General features: G+C 40.8%; 1 protein-coding gene across 1 annotated transcript in view; it reads left to right on the top strand.

Moving 5' to 3' along the window:
• The first annotated feature begins 7505 nt into the window (after positions 1 to 7505).
• The window catches only part of LOC117669525 (endothelin receptor type B-like), a 23764-nt gene continuing 6104 nt past the window's right edge, over positions 7506 to 25165 (top strand). The window contains exons 1-6 of the mRNA XM_034424043.2: positions 7506 to 8096; positions 11442 to 11988; positions 18308 to 18420; positions 18513 to 18717; positions 19897 to 20046; positions 22888 to 23021. Of these exons, the coding sequence (XP_034279934.2) occupies positions 11509 to 11988; positions 18308 to 18420; positions 18513 to 18717; positions 19897 to 20046; positions 22888 to 23021 (1082 nt within the window). The 5' untranslated portion in view covers positions 7506 to 8096; positions 11442 to 11508. The remainder of the gene's footprint in view (positions 8097 to 11441; positions 11989 to 18307; positions 18421 to 18512; positions 18718 to 19896; positions 20047 to 22887; positions 23022 to 25165) is intronic.

The following is a 25165-nucleotide window of genomic DNA, read 5'->3' as shown; positions in this document are numbered from 1 at the left end:
TGTAATATCACATACCGTATTTTTCGGAGTATAAGACACACCTTTTTTTCCCCCTAAAAGGGGGTGAAAATTTAGGTGCGTCTTATACACCAAATGTAGCCCTGCTCACCCACTGGCCCCCACCCTTTGGCCTGTGCCTCGCAGCAGTTACTTCCTTGCAAGAAAACAGCAAGAAAAACTTTCAACTTCAGCACAGCCTAATTAGCACAAGTTGATTGGATCGGCCTCCCAACTCTCAGCTGATTTGCTCTTAGCTGTTTTGAGCAGGGCTCTGCTGCTTGCTGCAAGGAGGTAAATTGCTGGAGCAGATTTTTTTTTTCCCTTGTGCTAATCAAGCTACGCTGAAAACGAAACTGAAAGTAAAGCAGGCTGTTTGCTGCAAGGAGGCAAAATTGCTCAGAGGCAGAGGGAGATTTCTTTTTCTTCTTTTCCTCACCAAAAAAAGTAGGTAATTAATTGATTTGTATTAAGATGTTGGATACTGAAATAGCTGACAATGGAAAATATTAATGAATATATTAAGGGAATATAAGGAACTTCTAGGAATTATATTAGGTGAGATTTTAAATTGGAGGGGGTTAACATAGAGATGAAGGGAAAAATTGAATTTGGCTAAGATTAGAGGTTAGGATGAAGGATAATATTGGTTCTTTAAAAAAATAGAGGGAAGAAATGTTATGGCAAAAAGGGAATATATAAAATGTAAATTTAGTTGATTACTAAAAACTGCTTAAATTTGTGAACTGGCCAAATACTCTGTTCAAAAAAAATACATTGTATGTTTGTTTGTGTGTTTGTGTAAAAAATAAAAAAAACTTTTTTTTTTAAAAAAAGAGAAAAATAGTTTAGAACTATTTAGTTTAGAAAGCACCAGTTTTGATGTTGCGATTCCTAATTTCAAACACAGAACATCTATATCTTTCATACTCACCTGAACATCAGTTTAAATACCATTTTTTTATTTTTCGGCAGACATCTCTTGATTTCTTATTTATAAGATTTGTACTGCATCCTTTAATATAAATCTTAGAATTTTTTTTTACTCATTTGCGACTTAACCATTTTAAAAAATCAGGTTTTTCAAAAGCCTTTTTTTAAAAAAAATTTGGTTATATTCGGCTTGTGTTTTATAAACATGAAAATGATTGCAATTTCTTGCAATCTGATGTATTATGAGACTCCATGTCATCAGGTGCATACATTATTCTTTTTTCCCCTAAATTATAAGTATCTAAAAGTATAATGGTGGCGACAGGCAACTGTAAATTAGGGAAATGAAAAAAAAAAAAGAAATGAAGAAAACATAATCTGTGAAAGCATATTGTTAATCCTGATGACTCATAAAACAAATGTTAATAATCTAATTATCTTGTTATTGGATAATAAGCCAATCCTCATGAGACGTGATTTTAAAAAAAAAATGAACTTTTATACCAGCACAGTTTCAGGAATTGGAACAGAACCTTTTGATGAATTATAACTCAGCCATCATTCATTCTGAGCCGGCTTTGAACTTCCTTTGTTCTGGCGAAGCCCCTTTCCGATCAATGACAGAAGGTTCTAAGGTTGAAAAATTCTTCTGCTGGTGGTTGAATGTTACAGCTCTAATGTCAATTTTCTCTTCATTTATTTGATACGAGGCCAAAGTGGTAGATTTCATGGGACAGGCAAACAAAATAAGTTGGAGGGATTCTACCCTACTTTTTCCCATTGTTGATCAACCATCATCTGGATAGTGGATTGCTTCAAAGATATAATTAACAGAGTTGGAAGGGACCTTATAGGTCATCTAGTCCAACCTCCCACTCAAGCAGGAGACCCTACACCATTTCTGACAAATGGCAGTCCAATCTTTTCTTGAAAGTCTCAAGTGATGAAGCTCCCACAACTTCCGAAGGCAACTTCTGTTCCGCGGGTTGATTGTTCTCACTGTCAGAAAGTTTCTCCTTATTTCCAGGTTGAATCTCTCCTTGATCAGTTTCCATCCATTATTCCTTGTCTGGCCTTGGAAAATAGCTTGGGCCCCTCCTCTCTGTGGCAGCCCCTCAAATATTGGAAGACTGCTATCCTGTCTCCCCTGGTCCTTCTTTTCACTAGACTAGCCATGCCCAGTTCCTGTAACCGTTCTTCCTATGTTTTAGTCTCCAGGCTAACTTCATTCCTTCTGGCTGAAAATAGCAACAAGAAAAATATCCAGTCTTCCATATGTTGATAAAGTTGTGCCCCTACACGGCATGTCTTCCAATATTTGAGGGGCTATCACAGAGAAGAGGGGATCAACCTATTCTCCAAAGCACCATGACAGGAGAAGAAGTAAGGGATGAAAACATATCAAGGAGTGATCCAACCTAGAATTAAGGAGAAATTTCCTTTCAGTGAGAACAATTAATCAGTGGAACAGCTTGCCTCCAGAAGTTGTGGGTGCTCCATCACTGAAGGTTTTTAAGAAGAGACTGGGATTTCCTGACAGGAAGAACTATCAGTGGAAAGGCTTGACTCCAAAAAATTGTGGGTGCTCCATTGCTGCTGGTTTTTAGAAAGAGATCGGACAGCCATTTAGAATTACAGAGTTGGAAGGGACCTTGGAGGTCTTCTAGTCCAACCCCCTTGCTTAGGCAGGAAACCCTACAGCACTTCAGGCAAATGGTTATCTAATCTCTTCTTGAAAACTTCCAATGTTGGAGCATTCATAACTTCTGGAGGCAACTTGTTCCACTGGTTAATTGTTCTCACTGTCAAGAAATTTCTCCTTAGTTCTAAGTTGCTTCTCTCCATTGCTTCTTGTCCTGCCCTCAGGTGCTTTGGAGAATAGCTTGACTCCCTCTTCTTTGTGGCAGCCCCTGAGATATTGTAACACTGCTATCAAGTCATCCCTAGTCCTTCTTTTCATAAGACTAGGCATATCCAGTTCCAGTAACCATTTTTTATATGTTTTAGCCTCCAGTCCCCTAATCATCTTGGTTGCTCTTCTCTGCACTCTTTCTAGAGTCTCAACATCTTTTTTACATTGTGGTGACCAAAACTGGATGCAATATTCCAAGTGTGGTTTTACCAAGGCATTATAAAGTGGTATTAACACTTCACGTGATCTTGATTCTATCCCTCTGTTTATGCAGCCTTTTGTCTAAAATGGTTTCCTGCTTGAGAAAGAGATTGGATTAGAAGACCTCCAAGGTCTCTCCCAATTCTGTTATTTTATATTCTGTATGTCAATGGGTATGGGTCTCGTGTTACTGGTAGGCCAGAATATTTTCCAAAATATTTTTCAAGACAATTTGCAAGCTCCTTCCTTTGGTTAGTTTACCTGATAAAGATCTTAGCCACCACCAAAAAAGGGTTTATGTTGCAATGCTGAAATAAATAGGGTCACATATTGTCTGGATAACTTTCTGCAGTTTTCTTGGCAAGGTTTTTCAGAACTGATTTGCCATTGCTTTCTCCCTAGGGCTGAACAAGATGAACTGGCTCAGGTTCACCGTTGACTTTGTATCCGAGACAGGACTACAACTCATGGTCTCCCAGATTCTTAGCATGATGCCTTAACCACTACACCAAACTACCTCTCATCTTTGAACATCTTGATTTCAAATGATGATGATAATAACAATAACAACAATAACAACAAGTATGGAACTATAATGGAAATCATGGAAGAACTAAAACAACGTGTAATAGCAACAACAAAGAAAATTGAAAGATACGAAGGACGAATTAAACAATATCGTGAAAATGTCCAGTTCAGAAAAAAACAACACCTCTTCTACCGGTCCCTTGATGAAAATTGAGTCCAAACTAATGTTCACCTATATAAAGAAAAAACTTTGAACTTTTGGAAAGAACTATGGGAAAACCCAGTGGAACACAACTGCCTCCTGGATCAAAGATATTCAACAACAAACAACACGAAACAAAATGGAAAATATTGTAATAACAAATGACATGGTTGCAAAACAAGCAAAGAAGGTCAAGAACTGGAGTGCACCTGGCCTGGACGAACTGCATGGATACTGGCTAAAACACCTGACCAGCCTCCATCATCGCATGGCCACTCAATTTGATCAAATGCTTCAAAATGCAACAAGCGAAGAATGGTTAACAGCTGGTCGAACATACTTGATAATGAAAGATCCGGAAAAGGGCACAGAGCCAAGCAACTAGCGCCCAATTACTTGCCTGCCAACAACATTCAAACTTTTTACAAGAATACTGGCAAATTCAGTATTCAGTCATCTGATGGAAAACAGTTTGTATCCAGTAGAACAAAAAGGAAATTATAAAAAATCAAGAGGAACAGAAGATCAGCTGCTCATTGACAAAATGGTACTAAAAATGCAAAACGAAGGAAAACGAATTTAAATATGGCATGGATTGATTACAAAAAGGCATTTGACTCATTACCCCACAGCTGGATTAACCCCTGTCTGGAAAACTTTGGAATCAGCTAAAATATTTAAAAGCAAATATGCAAAAATGGAAAACAGTTCTAACAGCAAATGGGAAGAACATTGGTGAAGTCAACATCAGACAAGGAATCTTCCAGGGGGACTCACTTTCACCACTACTGTTCAACATCGCATTAATTCCACTGACAATAATCCTACGAAACACAAAACTGGGATACCAAATCTCAAGCCAACATGGCAAGATAAACCATCTACTATACATGGGTGACTTAAAAATGTATGCACAAAGCCCCACTGAATTTAAATCAATACTCAACACAGTTCAGCTGTTGAGCAGCAACATCAAAATGAACTTTGGACTTGAAAAATGTGCTATATTATCCATGTAGCAAGGAAAAATAGAAGGAATAGAACTGGAAAATGGAAACATAGTAAAAGCATTAGTAAAGGATGATGGTTACAAATACCTAGGCATATTGGAAGCAGATAACATCTTGAATGGAAAAGTCAAAAAGTCAACGCAAAAGGAATACATCAGGAGGATCCGCAAAATATTAAAATCAAAGCTGAATGCTGGAACATAATTAGAGGAATTAATACATTGGCAGTTCCAGTGATACATTACTCAGCTGGAATCATCAACTGGACTTTGGCTGAACTGGAAAACTTGGACCGGAAAACACGCAAACTTTTGAATATGTATCACGCTTTACATCCACAAAGTGACATCGACAGGTGTCTACCAAGAAAAATAGGGGGCAGAGGACTGTTGCAAATCCATCCAACTGTAGAAGAAGAAAAACGAAGTTTGAATGATTATGTGAACCAAAGTACAGAAAAATTGCTGCAGGCTATGAAAACGGAGAACATTATAAAAACAACAGAAACAAAGGCAGAATATAAGGAAAAACAGCTGGATGACAGATTAAATGGATGGAAAACCAAAGCTTTGCATGGACAGCACTTGAAAAACATTGAAGGAAAATATGATGACAACTTTACATGGGCATGGCTTAAGAGGGGAACCATCAAGAAAGAAACAGAAGGTTTAATACTCGCTGCTCAAGAACAAGCACTACAAACTAATACCATGAAAGCAAAGATACAAAAATCTACTGACAATCCAAACCGCCGACTTTGCAACAACACAGTCGAAAATTTCACATTTAATATGTGAATGCAGCAAAATCGCACAAATTGATTACAAAGCTAGACATGACCGAGTTGCTAAACTAATTCACTGGTCATGATGTAAACAATACGACTTTCCTGTATCCAAAAAGTCATGGGAACATAAAGTGGAAAAAGTTACAGAAAATGAGAAGGTGAAGATCTTGTGGGACTTTTGAATACAGACAGATAGTCACTTGGAACACAACACGCCAGATATCACATCTTTTAATGACTCCATAAACCCTTGCAGGGTGGAGTCTGGGCAACTGAATGGAGCTAGCAGAGTGTTTTAATGGCCGGATCCCCTTCCTGTCGCCAATGTGAAGTTATGAAATTGAAACAAAATGGCGATTTGCATGACTAAAGGAAATTGTGGATTGTAGAGGGACACCTTCTGGTCTAAAAAGAAACATTGTAACTGATTTCTTTTTTGGGAACATTGTGAATACTTCAGATAACAACCGCGAGATTTTGGAGGTGGAGCTGTTTTTTCTTTGTCTGCAGACAATTTGACTTTGTTGAAAAAAAAGGGAAAGTATGATGGAACTCTTATAATTGGGCTAATTGGCGCAGGAACAAAAGAAGTTAAATGGTGCAGGAACAAAAGAAGAAAACTAATGTGATTTGTTTGAAATAGAAGTAAGAAAAAGATCTAAATTGATATATGGAGAATAAAACTGTGAACATTGAAACTGAAATGGAATATATGTTACAGACAAGGAAAGGAGGAATGACATACACACGGCTGGAAAAAAGAAGATAGAAACAATGTGATTAAAAATAAAGCAATGTATAGATGGACACTAATAATAAGGAGGTTTTTATAAATTAATAAAAATGAATATGAATATGAGAAAAATTTGATATAATATGTAAAAGGCTGAAATAAAGAAAAAAGTAAGAATATGATAGGAATAGAATATATTAAAAGAAATTTACTAATTTATATAAGGAAGTGTTTGGAATAAGAATTAAGCCTCATTGTTAAATTGTTATAAAAATGTTAATGGTAATGTGATTGAATATTAACAAGTAATATATTTATGGATGGTATAATTTTTAAAAAAGGGTGATTATGCTGGGATAAGCAGCAAAACATAGAGAATTATACTGGGTGTAATAGTAAAATATTAAGAAAATTATGCTGGGTTTGACAGCAAAACAAGATGATTATACTGGGAATAACAGTAAAGACAAAAATAATTATGCTGGGGTTGACAGCAAAAATGATGATTATACTGGGAATAACAGTAAACCTAAGAAGACTATGCTGTGATTAACAGCCAAAAGAGGATGATTAAGAGGAAGATTATATACTGGGATAAACTTTTAGAAATAAAGATGACCATGCTGGAATTGATATTAATAATGAAATAATTATGTTGTGATTAAAAGGGTTAAGCTGAGATAAATAGTAAAATGAAGATGATAAATGCGAACAGTTAAAATACTGCGTAAATACTTTGTGGATTTATGCCTTTAAGATATATCCATCCATGTTAAAAGGAAAAGAAATTGAAATGATATTGAATTAAGGATTTTAAGATTAGTGTAATGGGTTTTAAGAATTTTTTTCTTTTTTTAGCTAGAATTTAGGGTAATAATGTTAGAGAAAATTAAGTTGTGTTATTTGAAAATTAAAATTTGTGGTGAAATAATAGAAGGTAATTAATTTGTGTAAAATGATATAAGTTAGGAATTTTTTTTCCTTTTTTTTATGGTAATTAGCGGGGATTTGGGAAAAGCTTTTGTTAAAGAGGAATTAGTAATTGTACCTACTTATGACCGGATCAATGGCTCGTTCCGAAAAGATTTTTGTATGTTTATGTGTGTTAAAAATTTTTTTAAAAATTGTTCGGAAAAAAAGGGGGGGAAAGGATATAAATAGGCAAAACATAGCCATAAACATATAGAATGATTACATATAAATGGGAACAGTAGGACAGGGACGGTAGGCACGCTGGTGCGCTTATCATGCCTGTCCTACTGTCCCCATGACATCTCATGAGCAAAACAACTCTTCCTCTTTTATCAGAAAACAACAATAACAAAGATCCCGATTGAAACGTTGAGAGACAAAACATGTATCAATAATCCCATTGCTGAAAATCAGATGAGCTTGCATTTTGGGATCTGCTTCTTGAACATGAGATCCCTCTGACCATAACTGCTCCCTCCTCCACCTTCCCCTTGCCTGAAGCATACAACTTGTTTCTGTTCTTCTCCTCCTCCCACATGACAAAACCTACTCTGTCCATCCAATTTCCTCTGCTCCTTGGTCTCGTGTTATTGGCTGTAGCCCCTAAATAAGAACTGTTCATCCTTGACGGACGATTTTAATCAACTGAATTTAGCATCTCCGGCTGCATCTTCTTTGTGGCACCAAGATTTAGGAAGCTCTTGGTTCTAAACACCTCTAACCAGCAAGCGGCACCGCAAGAACTAATTTTGGTGAAAGGGAAATCTGGAGTGTAGGACCACAACACAAGGATTATTCCTTCCTTTGACCGGTCGACCAAGGTAATAAAATGGGAATTCAAACATAAACAAGTTGTATGCATCAGGAAAAAATGGAATCTCGCTATGGTTCCAATGCAATGAAGATGACGATGACAAATGGTTGTTAATAGATTTTGGATGTATGTTTTGGTGATCCATGTTTTGGTGATATCTGGACCATCATTTTTGGAGCATGTGTACAACAGGGATTGTTTAGAGATGCCTAGTCTCAAAATAGCGGGAGGAAGTTGTCCAGAATTAAAGGAAGAAAGGAAGAGACAGAGCAGATGAATCTGGAGAAAATAATTAAAGCAATATTTTTCAACATTGGCAACTTCAAAATGTGTGGACTTTTAACATCTAGGAATTCCCCAGCCACTGGGTGGGCTGAGGAATTTATGAGCGTGGAAGCCCATGCATATTATTTTTATTTTATTTACTTATTTATTTTATTTGTCAAGCATATATAAGATAACAGATAAAACTATAAACATAATTTGAATACATGAAAAGGATACGAGTAAAACGGGACATTAGGACAGGGACGGTAGGCACGCTGGTGCGCTTATGCACGCCCCTTACAGACCTCTTAGGAATGGGTGAAGTCAACAGTAGACAGCTTAAGGTTAAAGTTTTGGGGATTTGGGGAAGAAACTACAGAGTCAGGTAGTGCATTCCAGGCATTGACCACTCTGTTACTGAAGTCATATTTTCTGCAATTGAGTTTGGAATGGTTGACCTTGAGTTTGTATCTATTATTTGCTCGTGTATTGTTGTGGTTGAAGCTGAAGTAGTCATTGACAGGTAGGATATTGTGGCAGATAATTTTATGTACTATGCTTAGGTCAGACTGAAGTCGACATAGTTCTAAATTGTCTAAGCCCAAAATTTGGAGCCTGGTGGCATAAGGTATTGTATTGCGGGTAGAGGAATGGAGAACTCTTCTTGTGAAATATCTCTGGACTCTCTCGATTGTATTTATATCCGATATGCAGTGTGGGTTCCAGACCGATGAGCTGTATTGGAGGGGGATGCTTCTTTGTAAATTGCATTGATCTCATGTTCTTTCTTCATCTTACATTTTTGAGGTATACACAGTGAAAGCTAGGTTTAAACAATTGGGGAAGACAAATGGGTGAGAGCTGGATCCTATATTTACAAGCTATAAATAGATACAGTCATGACCAAAATTGTGGAAACCTTTTGGGAAAAGTATATTTTCTAAAACTAGCTAATAACACTACTAATCTTAACCCAACTCTTCTTTCCTGGAGGGCCCAGCCAGCTTCTTCCTTTCATGAGAAACCTCGTGCTCCTGCTATTTCAGATCACGAGCTCCGTTGCCCCAGGGAAGCTTGTCTTTCCAGAACGATGACAGGTCACCGTCCATTGACGGGCAAGGAGGGAGCGATTCTGCACTAATTCGCCATTAAACCACAGCACGAGGATTGTGTCTATAGAAGAGCTACGTAGAATGTTCAGCTTCTGGTATAGCTAAATGTTTTTCGGCCTCCTGTGTGCACTACAGTAGTGGCCAAAATTGTGGAAACCTTTTGGGAAAATGTTATGTACTGCCAAGAAAATTATGTGGATATGTCCATAAGTCAGAACCGGTTTGACTTAGCGGTTAAGGCACCAGGCTAGAAACCAGGAGACTGTGAGTTCTAGTTCTACCTTAGACATGAAAGCTATCTGGGTGACCTTGGACCAATTCTTCTCTTCCAATTCTCAACCCATCTCAATGGATTGTTGTGGTGGGGTTAAAAGGAGGAAGTTATGTTAGATAAATTAGATAAATAACTGCCTTGAGTTATTTATACCAATAATAAAGGTGGGATAAAAATAAGTAAACTAAGAAGTAAGTCAGCAGGCTTGAAAGAAACTTAACTGATTTTACTAGAATACTAGTTGTCATTTCAACCTACAGTAGTGGCCAAAATTGTGGAAACCTTTTGGGAAAAGTGTATTTTCTAAAACTAGCTAATAACACCACTTTTTTTTTTTTGAGTAGTACCATAAAATTATATATCAATGGAAAGATAATTTAATCAAGAATGCAATGCAATAACCTTTATGAACGATTTGCTATTAGAATAGCAGTTACAGGATAAAGAAGAAAAGTGAAACATATAGAAAAAACGAGATATACAAAAATGATCACCATGTCAGTTAATACTTCATTGGGTATTTAGCATGAATTACAGCCTTACAACGTCCTCCCATGGAGCGAACCAAGTCTTTTAGTTCTGCAGCTATTCTAATGTGAAACCAAGATAGAATGATGGCTTCTATTAACTGGGTTTTATTATTAGGTCGCTTCTGACTAACAAGTTTCTTTAGTCAGCTCCCTAGATTTTCAATTGAGTGAAGGTCTGGGCTATTCCCAGGCCATTTCAGCAGTGGAATAGGATTATCTTGAAACTCAAAAAAAAAAAAAAAAGAGGTGTTATTAGCCATCAAACCTCAAAAATACACTTTTCCCAAATAATTCCCTCAACGCTGTCAAACTATTCACTAAGTCTGCATTATTATTAGTATTATTCTTCTCATCGCTCCTCCCACTTACAACTGTATGACTGTAACTTGTTGCTGTATCCTTACGATTTATATTGATTGTTTCCTAGTATGATTTGATTGCTTATTTGTACCCTAAGACTATCATTAAATATTGTACCTTATAAATCTTGATGAATGTATCTTGTCTTTTATGTACACTGAGAGCATATGCACCAAAGACAAATTCCTTGTGTGTCCAATCACACTTGGCCAATAAAGAATTCTATTCTATTCTATTCTATTCTATTCTATTCTATTCTATTCTATTCTATTCTATTCTATTCTATTCTATTCTATTCTATTCACAATACTATTGTCTCGCTTCCACCTTCATTGGTACAAGAGATGCTCCTAGTGACATTGGAGGGAAGGGCTTTAGTTCTTCCCCAAATCTTACGTAGTTTCCATCAGTAGATCCATGAGGGTCTAGTCTATCAAGAGGTGGAAATGACACTTGTAAGATGGTGCGTGCCCAGCTTCCTATTTGCTCCAGGAACCTTAAACATCACCTTGCCATCTGTCAATTCTAACATTTTCCTTTTAACTTGGAATACCACATGTTCTATCTTTTGAGTTTACTTCTTGTCTTCTAGAAGCTACAGAAGCAGATACCTATTTATCTGCAACTCTAGGGTTTAATTCATCAATTTTAATGGCAAATTTCTATGGCAATTTAGAAGAGTCTCTGAGATCCACTCAAACATGGGCTGCGTGGATTGCCTATCCTTATCCTCTATGCACAATAATCAAATGAAAAGAAAATCATGCTTATATTAATATCACTTTTTTGTTTTCTCTCTTGTTATCCAGATCCTTGTAAGTGTCTTCCACCTGCAGATGAGAATAGGACATCTAAGGAGACATTGCTAACAGTGCAATGCTCAACACACACAAAACTGTGTGGGTTTTTGACCTTGGCTTCCCCATGGGTAGACATCTTACTGCTCTAGTGTTGGCCTCCTGCCTGATCTTGGGTGTCTCAAGCCAGACGGCCAACAGCTTCAAAGACAGCACCATATCTTTGGAGATTCTGGGAGAAGATCCAACTTTCAAAATTATCCAACCAGATCATAGAGTCCCCTCCAACAAGTCAAAGGACTTTTCTGGAAATGCCATCCCACAAGCTCCTCTACCAGTCATGTGTACGAAGCGAACAGAAATCCGAGAAGCCTTCAAATACATCAACACATTTGTCTCTTGTACTATCTTCATAGTGGGCATCATTGGAAATTCCACCCTGCTAAGGATCATCTATAAGAATAAGTGCATGAGAAATGGGCCCAACGTCCTCATTGCCAGCCTTGCTCTTGGAGACCTCTTCTACATCCTCATTGCTTTGCCTGTAAATGTCTATAAGGTATTTATTCATTTTATTCATCTACTTATAACTTACCATTGCTATTCAACTGGGTTTATCACGTTGACCCCTTCCTTTCAAAGCCAGCTCCACTTGATTGATCAATGAGATGAAGTCAACAGATGCTCAAATATAAGGTTGGTATAATATAATAGTAGCACATGCATGATGTAAAAAGATGCATCTGCTTGGGATGCAGCCAGGAAGAGTCCCTAGAAATTGGCACCATCCATGTAAGTAGCTACAGAAAATTCCCCAATCTGATCCCTGATGTCAAGTGATTGTTAGTTATCGTTCTGTATCTCAACAGCCAGAAGTTGATCAGATGTTATAAAGGCAGTTGAAAATTTGTCTGAATAGCAGGGATGCCAATAGTCCTTTTCAGAGAAAATCTAACCTGGCAAGTTCTGCTGCTTCTGGGACCTATAGTTTGAAATGGTACAGTCCAGTGGTGGGTTGCCCCCGGTTCAGACCGGTTCACAAGAACCGGTAATAAAACCAGCGGGAGGCCCTGCCACTGCCCCGGATGTCGTCATCAACGATCCCGTTGCGAACCGGTAGTAAAGGTAAGTAGAACCCACCCCTGGTACATTCCAACAGAAAGAAAAGGATGTGGATGTCTAGCCTAATGAAGAAAAGGCTTAGAGGAGATCTAATAGTCATCTTCCACTACTTAAAGGGTTATCACAGGATAGAGAACATTGATTAGGGGTGACATAATAGCAGTGTTCCAATATTTGAGGGACTGCCACAAAGAAGAGGCAGTCAACCTGTTCTCTAAAGCACCTGAAAGCAGGACAAGAACCAATGGAAGGAAATTAACCAAGGAGAGAACCAACCAACCAACCAACCAACTATTACCATCTGGCAGACAGTACAGGATAATAAAACAAGGACAAATAGGCTGAAAAACAGCTTCTATCCCAGAGCAATAACCATATTGAATTCTACGGTATAGTGCAATATCGCGTTTTCAATTTCAATTATATAGAATGCAAAGGATGTATGTTTGTGCTTTTATTATTATAGTTATAATGTACACTGAAGACGGCATTTAATTTCTTTGTATCATGTGCAATGACAATAAACTAAACTAAACTAAACTAAACTAAACTAAACTAAACTAAACTAAACTAAACTAAACTAAACTACCAACTTCACAGAGCAGAAAAAGTGCATGTAGAAGGATAATGCTTGTGAAGAAGGCACAGAAGAGATTGTACTTCCTGAGAATGCTCAGGAAAATAAATCTATCTCAGCATCTACTTCTGTCCTACTATCGCAGCAGCATTGAGAGTGTCCTGACATACGACAGGTATAAGTATAAACATGGACATGAACAAGGAATGAGTACAAGTAAATGGGGACAGTGGGACAGGGATGGTAGGCATGTTGATGCACTTATGCACACCCCTTACAGATCTCTTAGGAATGGGGTGAGGTCAACAGTAGACAATCTAAGGTTAAAGTTATGGGGGTTTTGGGAAGAAACCACAGAGTCAGGTAGTGCATTCCAGGCATTGACCACTCTGTAGCTGAAGTCGTATTTTCTGCAATCGAGTTTGGAGCAGTTTACCTTAAGTTTGTATCTATTGTGTGCTCGTGTATTGTTGTGGTTGAAGCTGAAGTAGTCATTGACAGGTAGGACATTGTGGCAGATAATTTTATGTACTATGTTTAGGTCAGACTGAAGTCGGCATAGTTCTAAATTGTCTAAGCTCAAAATTTAGAGCCCGGTGGCATAAGGTATTTTATTGCAGGTAGAGAAATGGAGGACTCTTCTTGTAAAATATCTCTGGACTCTCTCAATTGTATTTAGGTCCGATATACAGTGCAAGTTCCAAGCATATTCTGGCTGTGGAAGTACAGTTAGAAGGTCATCAAGATTTCCAAATTGGGATAATCCTCGTAATCCATCTTTCAACCCACCAGTGAATCTCAAGACTGTAACCTTTAGTGTGGAAAAACTACGGTTCTGAAATTTGAACGATGGGTTCAAAACATAAAACAAAGAGGAAAAAAAATATTTTTCGTTACTCAATAGACTATGGTCAATATTTTTTTTTGTCTCTTTACTTGAATTATTCCAGTTGTTATTTCTTCACACAAGCAAGTAAAAAAAAAAATCAACCAAAACACATACAGTAACAGTAACCGAGTTGAAAGGGACCTTGGAGGTCATCTAGTCCAACCCCCTGCTCACACAGGAGACTTATACTAAGGATTCGAACCGCTGAGCTTTTTGAGCGACAAGCTCAGTGTATTAGCCAATGAGCCACCAGAAAATTCTACTTTCAGTTAAATCTAAAATAAAGCAGTTTTAATTTTTTATTTATTTTATTTATTTTGCTTTAATTTATATGATTCCTACAGTAAACATTTCTTAATGTAATTTACACAGAGCTTTTAAAGAAGGAAACAAACACTTATTGAGTCTTCATAAATCCTGTTTACACTTATAAGATCTGGGGTTCTTTACTCATTCCTCATTCACCTTATCATAAGCTTTATTTGGAGCCATTCCACGTATTACAAATACTTCTTAGTCTAACCTCAATGGCTCATTTATTTATACATCAGTTTGTATACCACATGATTTCAGACTCCTGGCAGTCTACAATTATTTAAAAAAATCAGTTTAAGTTTAAGCAAAGGACTACCATCCAATCTCGTACAGCATTAAAACAAGAAAAGAAAGAAACATCCATTAAAACACCAATTTGCAAGACAGCCCAACTGCCATTAATGCTTACAGAATAATCTTCACAATTTTGCGGGATGTTACTAGTGTCAACTTGCAAAGCTTTCAAGTTGCCATGAGCAGGAGGGAGGGAGAACTGAAGTGAATTCCATACATTCTTTCTGACTGCAATCAGAAGGAGGGTGTTAGGTTTCACAGCCAGCCAAAGTGGGTAATTGGAGAATGTGATTTATGACATGGCCAGAGAGGAGGGGAGAGACAGGGTCATAGGGGAACGTAAATCTACGTGGGATCAGTCCTAACTGCATCCGAGTATTGCCGGAATGTTGCTCCTAATAAATGAATATATTTCCTTTGAAGTTTGGATCATGGCTCATGAATTAATTAGGGCATCTTTCGGAAACTTGACAACTAGGTTAGGGGCAGTGGTGGGTTTCAAAATTTTTTACTACTGGTTCTGTGGGTGTGGCTTGGTGGGCGTGGCATGCTTGGTGGGCGTGGATTGGTGGGTGCGGCAGGGGAAGGTTACTGCAAAATCCCCATTTCCTCCCGATCAACGGGACTTGGGAGGGCCTTCGTGCAACAGCGAGTTATGCGCCAGTTACACCCTTTCCTGGACTGGCAATCCCGGTCACTTCCCGTCTTGACTATTGCAACGCGCTCTACATGGGGCTGCCCTTGAAAAGCATCCGGAAGCTCCAGTTGGTGCAAAATGCAGTGTGCATGGTTTTGTGCAGATCCCGGTGTGCACATGTATCACCTCTCTTGCGGGAGCTGCATTGGTTGCTGATTTGCTTCCGGGTGCAATTCAAGGTGCTGGTTGTCACCTTTAAAGCCCTTCATGGCATGGGACCAGGTGATCTGAGGGACCGTCTCTTGCCGGTCACATCTACCCAACCCATCAGAGTGGGGAGGCAGGGAATGTTGCCATCCTGGAGGGAGATAGACTTGGTAGGACCCAGAAGAAGGGCCTTCTCCGTAGTGGCTCCCTCTCTCCGGAACATCATTCCTGTTAGGGTGTGTGTAAAAAGTATTTGTTGCTTGTGCAACGAGCAGAGCAGAAACACACAGGGAAGGAGATAAACATGCAGCTCGTGTGAGAAAAATACTTTATATACAAGATAATAAGCAGTCTCAGTGTAGGTAAAACAGTCCAAGGTCATAAACAGTAATATCAGTCCAGTGAGTATCTTCCCTTACCAAAGCAAACAGACTTTAGTAACTCTTGGTATACAGTACCATATAACAATTCAGTCTAACACCAATCAGCAGAAAGACGCAGGAAGCAACAGGAACAATCAGGAACAACGAACGCTTCTCTGCGCTGCTTATTTATGCACTGTAGCCTAATTACAGGGTTCAGCAAACCCTGATTACGAGGCTCAGTTGTTTCTTAAGGAAACAGATATATTGCCTGACCAACAAGTTAGGAGTAAGCTACAAGCTGAACCTAACAATTCCCCCAGAGATTAGAATGGCCCCAACTCTAACCCTCTTCCAGAAGGCACTGAAGATCTGGTTCGGGGAACCCAGAGCGGGATGGAGCCCATTAAATGGCTCCTGTGATCGGCTGTCGCTGTCGCTGGGTCAGGAGGTGGGGTGGGCGAGGCGGGTGATTTTATTACATTAATATATTTGATTTTTTTAAAAAATTAATTTTACTGTTTTTAAATGTGGTTTTTTATATTCTGTAATCCGCCTTGAGTCGCCATGGGCAAATAAGCGGCAGTATAAATTCAATAAATAAATAAATAAATCCCATTTTAAGGGACACCTGGCAGTTTTGGTCTTAACTTCCCGCTTTTCTTGCTTTTAGTATTTTTAAAGATATGAATCGGGTGCAAGAAGTCAGGAATCAGGATAGAAGAAAATGGGCATACGGTATATAAATGGTTTGCCTCAAACAATCAAAATAGAGCTGGAAGGGACTTTGGAGGTCAACTAGTCCAACCCCCTGCTCAACAGGAGGTTCAACAACATTTCAGACAAGTGACTGTCTAGTCTCTTCTTAAAAAACCTCCAATGATGAAGCACCCACAACTTCTAAGGGGTAAACAGTCCCACTGGTTAATTATGAGAGCCTTGGTGGCGCAGCGGACTAAACTGCTGTTAAAGTAGCACTTAGCTGCCAGCTGCCTGCAATTACTGCGAGTTCAATTCTCACCAGGCTCAAGGTTGACTCAGCCTTCCATCCTTTCGAGGTAGGTAAAATGAGGACCCGGATTGTGGGGGCAATAATCTGACTTTGTATAAAAAAGAACACCGCTTGGGGGCCCCCCCAAAAAGCCTTACTAAGCAGGTATATACAAAAGTATGAAGGCTATTGCTTAATGCATTGTAAGCTGCCCTGAGTCTTCGGAGAAGGGCGGCATATAAATCGAACTAATAAATAAATAAATAAATAAATAAAATATTCTCATTGTTAGGAAGTTTTTCCTTAGTTCTAGGTTGCTTCTCTCCTTGATTAGTTTCCATCCGTTGCTTCTTGTCCTGCCTTCTGGTGCTTTGGAGAATAGCTTGACTCCCTCTTCTTTGGGGCAGCTGCTCAAATACTGGAATACTGCTATCATGTGTGTCCCCCCTCTCCCCAGTCCTTCTTTTCTCTAGACTAGTCATATCCAGTTCCTACAATCATTTTTCATGTTTTAGTCACCAGGCCTTTCATCATCCTAGTTGCTCCAAAGAGTTCAAAAGTACTACTGGCTTATTTCATGCTTCCTTCCCAACAAGAATCTGAATTAGTAACAGTCAAGGCAAATTAGCGCCAGATAAGAGTCAACAGATTTCGGGGGGGGGGAGAGGAGAGAGAGAGACTTAGGTCTCTTATGAGGGTGTAGAGATTCCAAACTGATGATGCGTTTGACTCCACCCTTGGGCTCTGCCTGGTCAACTCCTACAATATGTCTTGTTTTAATGATAGTGATTGTTTTTATTATCTCATACAGAGGTACCCTGTTTGCCCCAAAATAAGACATCCCCTGATAATAAGCGCATGGCAATAAGGCCAAGTGCTTATTTCAGGGTTCAAAAAAATATAAGACAGGGTCTTATTTTCGGGGAAACACGATAGATAGATAGATAGATAGATAGATAGATAGATAGATAGATAGATAGATAGATAAATTAGATAGATAGATGATGATAGATAGATAGATAAATTAGATAGATAGATAGATAGATAGATAGATAGATAGATAGATAGATAGATAGATAGATAGATAGAGATGGTAGAGTAGATGATACCCTGTTTCCCCCAAAATAAGACATTCCCCTGATAATAAGCCCAGTCGGGCTTTTGAGCGCATGGCAATAAGGCCAAGCGCTTATTTCAGGGTTCAAAAAAAATATAAGACAGGGTCTTATTTTCGGGGAAACAGTAGTATAAGCGGTTTACTGAGTCAGCATATTTGCCCACAACAATCTGGGTCCTCATTTTACCCACCTCGGAAGGATGGAAGGCTGAGTCAACCTTGAGCCTGGTGAGATTCGAACTGCCAAATTGCAGGCAGCCAGCAGCCAGCAGAAGTAGCCTGCAGTACCGCACTTTAACCACTGCGCCACCACGGTTCATTATGGAGAACTAATGCTGAGGTTCCTCTCCTTTGTTTTTCTTCCCAGCTTCTTGCAGAAGATTGGCCTTTTGGGGTGCAGATCTGCAAACTGGTGCCATTCATACAGAAGGCCTCTGTCGGCATCACTGTCCTCAGCCTTTGTGCTCTCAGCATAGACCGGTAGGTAATAAACTCTTCGGAGCATTTCCCGTTTGTTTTTACTGAATAACCTTTTCCGCTTGCAAATAGCGTCTCCTTCGTTTCCCTTCTAGGTACCGAGCTGTGGCTTCCTGGAGCCGCATCCAGGGCATTGGAATCCCCTTGTGGAAGGCAGTGGAAGTGACCTTCATTTGGGCTGTGGCCATCATCCTGGCTATCCCAGAAGCCCTTGCTTTCGACTTGGTGGAACTGGATTACCGTGAACAGACCCATTGGGTTTGCTTGCTGGCCCCTCAGCAAAAGTCCAGCTTTATGACGGTGGGTTTGTCAGAGTCTGCAGCAATCCAACCAGCACACAAGTAAATAATTCAGCAGGATCCGTTTATAGAAGAAACTTCTTTATATGCAATAACTAGCTGAGTACCCATGCTCTGCTACAAAACTATGTGATCGGGCTTGATAAATCGACACTTACAGCTTGAAAATTAATGAGTAGTTATGATCGGCCTCTCTTCTCCCCTTCTCTCCCTCAGCCTTGCCCCACAGAAGCCTCTCCTCTCCCCCTCTCTCCCTCAGCTTTGCCCCACAGAAGCCTCTCCTCTCCCCTTCTCTCCCTCAGCTTTGCCCCACAGAAGCCTCTCCTCTCCCCTTCTCTCCCTCAGCCTTGTCCCACAGAAGCCTCTCTTCTCCCCTTCTCTCCCTCAGCTTTGCCCCACAGAAGCCTCTCCTCTCCCCTTCTCTCCCTCAGCTTTGCCCCACAGAAGCCTCTCCTCTCCCCTTCTCTCCCTCGGCCTTGTCCCACAGAAGCCTCTCCTCTCCCCTTCTCTCCCTCAGCTTTGCCCCACAGAAGCCTCTCCTCTCCCCTTCTCTCCCTCAGCCTTGCCCCACAGAAGCCTCTCCTCTCCCCTTCTCTCCCTCAGCTTTGCCCCACAGAAGCCTCTCCTCTCCCCTTCTCTCCCTCGGCCTTGTCCCACAGAAGCTTCTCCTCTCCCCTTCTCTCTCTCAACCTTGCCCCACAGAAGCCTCTCCTCTCCCCTTCTCTTCCTCAGCCTTGTCCCACAGAAGCCTCTCCTCTCCCCTTCTCTCCCTCAGCTTTGCCCCACAGAAGCCTCTCCTCTCCCCTTCTCTCCCTCGGCCTTGCCCCACAGAAGCCTCTCCTCTCCCCTTCTCTCCCTCAGCCTTGCCCCACAGAAGCCTCTCCTCTCCCCTTCTCTCCCTCGGCCTTGCCCCACAGATGGCTCCTCTTGTCGTCTTACCTGATTTCTAGCTCTGTCTCCCTAACCCTAACCAGAGGAAATGGCGGGGACTGGCTGCGCATGCAGTTAAATATTTTCAGGGAGGGTTTATTTTCAGGGGAGGGCTTATTTTCGAGAAGGTCTTATTTTTGAGAAGGGCTTGTTTTTGGGGAAACACGGTAATTCCAATTTCTGCACGCGAGTGAGCTCGGTGGTGCATTTCATTCCTCAAAGTTGTTTCTTTCTTATCCTTTTTCTACAGTTTTACAAGGATGTGAAAGACTGGTGGCTCTTTGGATTTTACTTCTGCCTGCCTTTGGCCTGCACTGGGGTCTTCTACTCCCTCATGTCTTGCGAGATGTTGAGCAAGAGCAATGGCATGAGGTTGGCCCTCAATGATCACATGAAGCGGGTGAGATCCTCCATAACTAAGATCGAGCAGTCTTTCATCTTTGGCTAAACACATGATGGGGAGAGGTTTCCTTACTTGAGCTTTCTGTTTCCTGCCACTGTTCCATAATTGTCCATCTAAATCATGGTTTAGACGCGGTGGCTCGGTGGCTAAGACTCTGAACTTGTCGATCGAAAAGTCGGCAGTTCAGAGGTTTGAATCCCTGGGACCGCGTAATGGGTGAGCTCCCTTTACTTGTCCCAGCTTCTGCCAACCTAGCAGTTCGAAAGCACGTAAAAAATGCAAGTAGAAAAATAGGGACCACTTTTGGTGGGAAAGTAACAGCATTCTGTGCACCTTCGGCGTTTAGTCATGCCGGCCACAGGACCACGGAGATGTCTTCAGACAGCACTGGCTCTTCGGCTTTGAAACAGAGATGAGCACCGCCCCCTAGAGTCAGGAACGACTAGCACAAATGTGTGAAGGGAACCTTTACCTTTACCTAACATTTTGGCTTGCCTGGGTTGCATTGAGTGAAGAGGAATTGTCTTGGGTCACATATATTTAATTTGATTTGATTTGATTTCATCATTTTATTTATTTGATTTTATTTATTATTTTGTTTTGTTTCTTGTTTATCTTATTTTAATTATATTTTATTTTGTTTCTTGTTTATCTTATTTTATTTATTTTACTATTGTATTTATTATTTTATTTATTTTATTTTATTTTAATTGTCTTTTCTTTTATTCTTATTTTATTTATTCAATTTCTATAACCGCCCAACTCAAACAAGCGATTCTGGGTGGCTTCCAGTTCTAATCACAACTTATAATTAAAACAATTGAAAAGACAGTAACACAATAAAAACATCTACAAAGTAAAAAAGCATAAGCAGCAGCTGTAGTGCTTCATCAACTAATAGTGAAACCAAGCCAATGATAAAATATTTAATATAGCAAATGTATGTAAAAACAAGTCTCCTTTATTTTTTAAAAAATATTTTATTATCTTATGGGACCATATTAGTAGCTGTCCAGGGCTGTGTGTGACCTACGGGCCATGGGTTGGACTCTGCTTGATATAAGTGGAGACTTTTGAAAAAGTTCACAGAAAAGCAACTAAGATGATCAAAGGCCTGGAGATGAAAACATAGGAAGAACGGCTGCAGGATCTGGGTTTGGCTAGTCTAAAGAAAAGAAGAATTAGGGGGTGGCATGATTGCAGTGTTCCAGTGTTTGAGGGGCTGCCACAAAGAAGTGGGGGTCAAATTATTTTCCAAAGCACCAGAGGGCAGGACAAGAAACAATGGTTGGAAACTAATCAAAGAGAGAAGCAACCTGGAATTAAGGAGAAACTTCCTAACAGTGAGGACAATGAACCAGTGGAACAGCTTGCCTCCGGAAATTGTGGGAGGTTTTTAAGAAGAGACTAGACAGCCACTTCTCTGAAATGGTATAGGTCAGTGATGGCAAACCTTTTTGCCGTCGCGTGCCAAAAGTGGAAGGACTGCCGGGGGGGGTCGTGTGTGCATGTGCCCATACCCATAATGAAATGCCCATGTGCCCCAACCTCCCGCACTGCCCCGACTCCTGCACATGCACGCAGGAACCTCCAGCGCCCCTCACACATACACACACGACACACACACACACACACACACACACACACACACACACACAACCAATTTTGGGCCTAGCAGGCCTCCCTGAAGCTTCTGGAGGCTGGAAATGGCCCATTTCCGGACTTCCGATAGGCCTGTTTTTTGCCCTCCCCAGGCTCCGGAAGCTTTCATGGAGCCTGGGGAGGGCAAAAACAGCCTCCTCAGGCCCTCTGGAGGCTGGAAACGGCCCATTTTCAGACTTCCTGAAGGCCCATTTTTCACCCTCCCAGAACCTCCGCGCAAGCCCTGTACTTACCTGGCATCCAAAACGGGCTGTGTGGAGACTCCTTGGAGGGGAGGGGCGGCATCGGCGGGGCCAGCCAAAAATCAGCTGGCCAGCGCGTGCATGCACGGTGGGGGTGACGTAGGGCAATGGCTCGCGTGCCCACAGAGATGGCTCCGTGTGCCACCTGTGGCATGCGTGCCATAGGTTCACCATCACGGGTATAGGTTCTCCTTCTTGAGCAGGGAGCTGGACTAGAAGACCTCCAAGGTCCCTTCCAGCTCATTTTATACTATTCTAAATAATGCTCATTTAATTACCGGTATGTGTTTTGTTGATGCTGTCCTTGGTCCTGCTTTAGAGATGCAAAATAGCTCAGGAATTAATGGATCTCTTTCTTTGATAATTTGCTGATCCCCCATTTTGACCCCAAAAGTACACTAGATGTTTAGTATATTATTCCATCCCGGTCTGTAATGTCAAATCATAGTTACTGGAAGCTAGAGGAAGATGGGTAGATTCAGCGTCAGGAGACAGCACCCAGCCATCAAAGTTAATAGCCATTGATAGATTCCACACCATGAATTTGTTCATCTCCTTTGGAGGTTATTTATATTAGCAGCCAAGAATACATCTTGTGGCACCAGTTAATTGAACCCTGCATGGGGAAATAGTTCCCTGTGTTTAATTTTATCTTTTAAGGCCATCAGGACAATTTGCTTAAGTTTTATTTGAAAGTTTTATATGGCTGTTCATCTCATCCTATGACTCTGAGTGGTTAACAACAATTTAAGACCACTGTAACCCAAATAAATAAAGCAAGAAGAGAAATAAGTGGGAAACAGGAAAAGGCTGAAGCTCATAAGGTCTGACCTAAGCATTGGAGAGGACAGGATGGAACGAAGTATGAGATAATCGTTTGTCTTTTTTCTGATCTTCTCCTATTCGTTTCAATGATCACATGTGTTTTTTCCAGCGTCGAGAAGTGGCCAAAACAGTGTTCTGTCTAGTGGTCATATTTGCCCTCTGCTGGCTTCCTCTTCATCTCAGCAGGATCCTCAAAAAAACCATCTATAACCAACAAGATGCGGATAGATGTGAACTGCTTAGGTGAGATCAATACGCAGAAATGCCATGCGGTGATGGTTGAGACTTTTTTTAAAAATAATAATAATAATAATCCGAACGGTTTTGACAATTAGCCTTTTTGCTTTACTTATTGATTGTTAAGTGTATTGATTCAATTATGGCTGTGCCATCTTTCCACCCCAGCTGGGACCTTCATGATAACATCCATTAAAAAGCTCCATAAAAATGTAAACAAGCCAGGTACGAGCAGCACGCTCCTCTGATAACAGCAATGTAAAGTCTTGACATAGGGATGTGAAGGAGTGAGGAACATCTGAAGAAGTTTGGTACAAACCATTGTGCAGATTTTAATGGCCTTTCCCAACAGGTGCTATTCAGCAGGTTCTGATAGGTTCTGGAGAACCGGTAGCAAAAATTTTGAGTAGTTCGGAGAACCGGCAAATACCACCTCTGGCTGGCCCCAGAGTGGGGTGAGAATGGAGATTTTGCAATATTCTTCCCCCAGGAGTGAGGAGGGAATGGGGATTTTGCAGTATCCTTCCCCCAGGAGTGGGGAGGGAATGGAGATTTTGCAGTATCCTTCCCCTGCCACGCCCACCAAGCCACGCCACGCCCACCAAGCCACCCCCACAGAACCGGTAGTAAAAAAATTTGAATTCCACTACTGCCTTACCCCAAAATACAAGGTATTCAGGCTGATCTAACTATTGATTTTGATCATAGAAGTGGATCTGGCATCATCAGGACCCAGGACAGTCCCAAACCAAATAGGAGATGTAGTACAGATTACTGTGATTGTAGATCCTTTGTCAAGATCGTTTCGCAAAGGTATTCTGCTATGTTTCAGGAAGCTCCTTCTGCAAGATAAGCAGAGGGTTCACTTAATTCAGGGTTCTCCAAACGTGGTAACTTTAAGACTTGTGGACATCAACTCCCAGAATTCCTCAGCCACTCAGGGGAATTTTGGGAGTTGAGGTCCATAAGTCTTAAAGTTGCCACTTCTGGAGACCCCTGGTTTAATTGAAGAGTCCCAGAGTGCACCAACCCTACAAGATCAAAGTAGCTGGGCAGATACTACGGAAGACAGGTGCTCCCTCAAGTAATCAAGCCCTGTGCCATGTACAGCTTTATAGGTAACAATCAGCACTTCGAATTGCAACTGGAAGCAACCTGGCAACCAGTGAAGATGAATGTTACATGGCTATACTAAGGCATGCCCACAACTGATCACACTACTGTATCCTGAACCAGTTGGGGCTTCCAGGTGGTCTTCAAGGGCAGCTCCATGGAGAGTGTCTTGCAACAGTCAAGCCATAAACTAACCTGGGCATAAACAATCCTTTGGATAATCTGGATTTGGCTTGAACTAAAAGAATTGTCAAAGAAAAGAAACAACTTGAGCTCAGCTCTGGTAATAGAGAAAGCTAAGCAGGTTAAATCCTAGTTAGTGTTGTGGCCCGACAGCGGCCAGTGAATCTGGCAGCAGATTCGGACAGTGAGGAGGTTGGGGAGGAACATGGGCCAGTCCTGGAGTCTGGGGAAGGCTCTGATGAGGGTTCTGCCTCGGACGCAGAGAGGGGGCCAGGGCCGTATGCCAGTTGTCAGCTGCCTTCGGAGTCGGACATCAGTGGGGTAGAAGAACAGCTGGAGCCATGCCGGTGTATGCATGTGCAGAGTTGCCAGACGAAGGGAACAGATGAAGAACAAGGGTCGACTCGGGAGTAAGGCCACGGGTGGACAATGAATGGCCCCTCCCAGAGGGAATAAAAGAGGAGCGAAAGGGGAGTGGAGTTTGCAGGAGACAATTAGTTCATTACTGCATTCTTGCCAAGTACTGTGGCCCTCTGAAAGATATCGGCCTGGCCACTCTCCAAGCCTGATAAAGGTCGGTAATTGTGAACTGTCTTGAAAGACTCTGGAAGAAGGAAGATTTTGCTGGAGAGGAATTCACTCTAAATTAAATAAAAGGGGTTTTTGTTGGGATAAGGAGTCTGCTTCATGGTTTGGGGAAGACTAGGTCAGAACAGTTAGTACTTGAATAGGATAAAGTAGGGAGGGCTACAGACTAGGTTGAGAAGTTGAAAAAACATCCCAGAATATGGGAAGGCAACAGCAACCTCTTCCATAGTCAAGAAAAGTGCTGGATATATTCTTGGAGTCTTCAA

Source organism: Pantherophis guttatus, chromosome 12, assembly GCF_059756535.1.
Source record: "Pantherophis guttatus breed Tessera chromosome 12, ASM5975653v1, whole genome shotgun sequence".
NCBI classification, from domain to species: Eukaryota; Metazoa; Chordata; class Lepidosauria; order Squamata; family Colubridae; genus Pantherophis; species Pantherophis guttatus.
The sequence above is the reverse complement of the archived record's forward strand: the minus strand, read 5'-3'. Positions and strand labels throughout refer to the sequence as shown.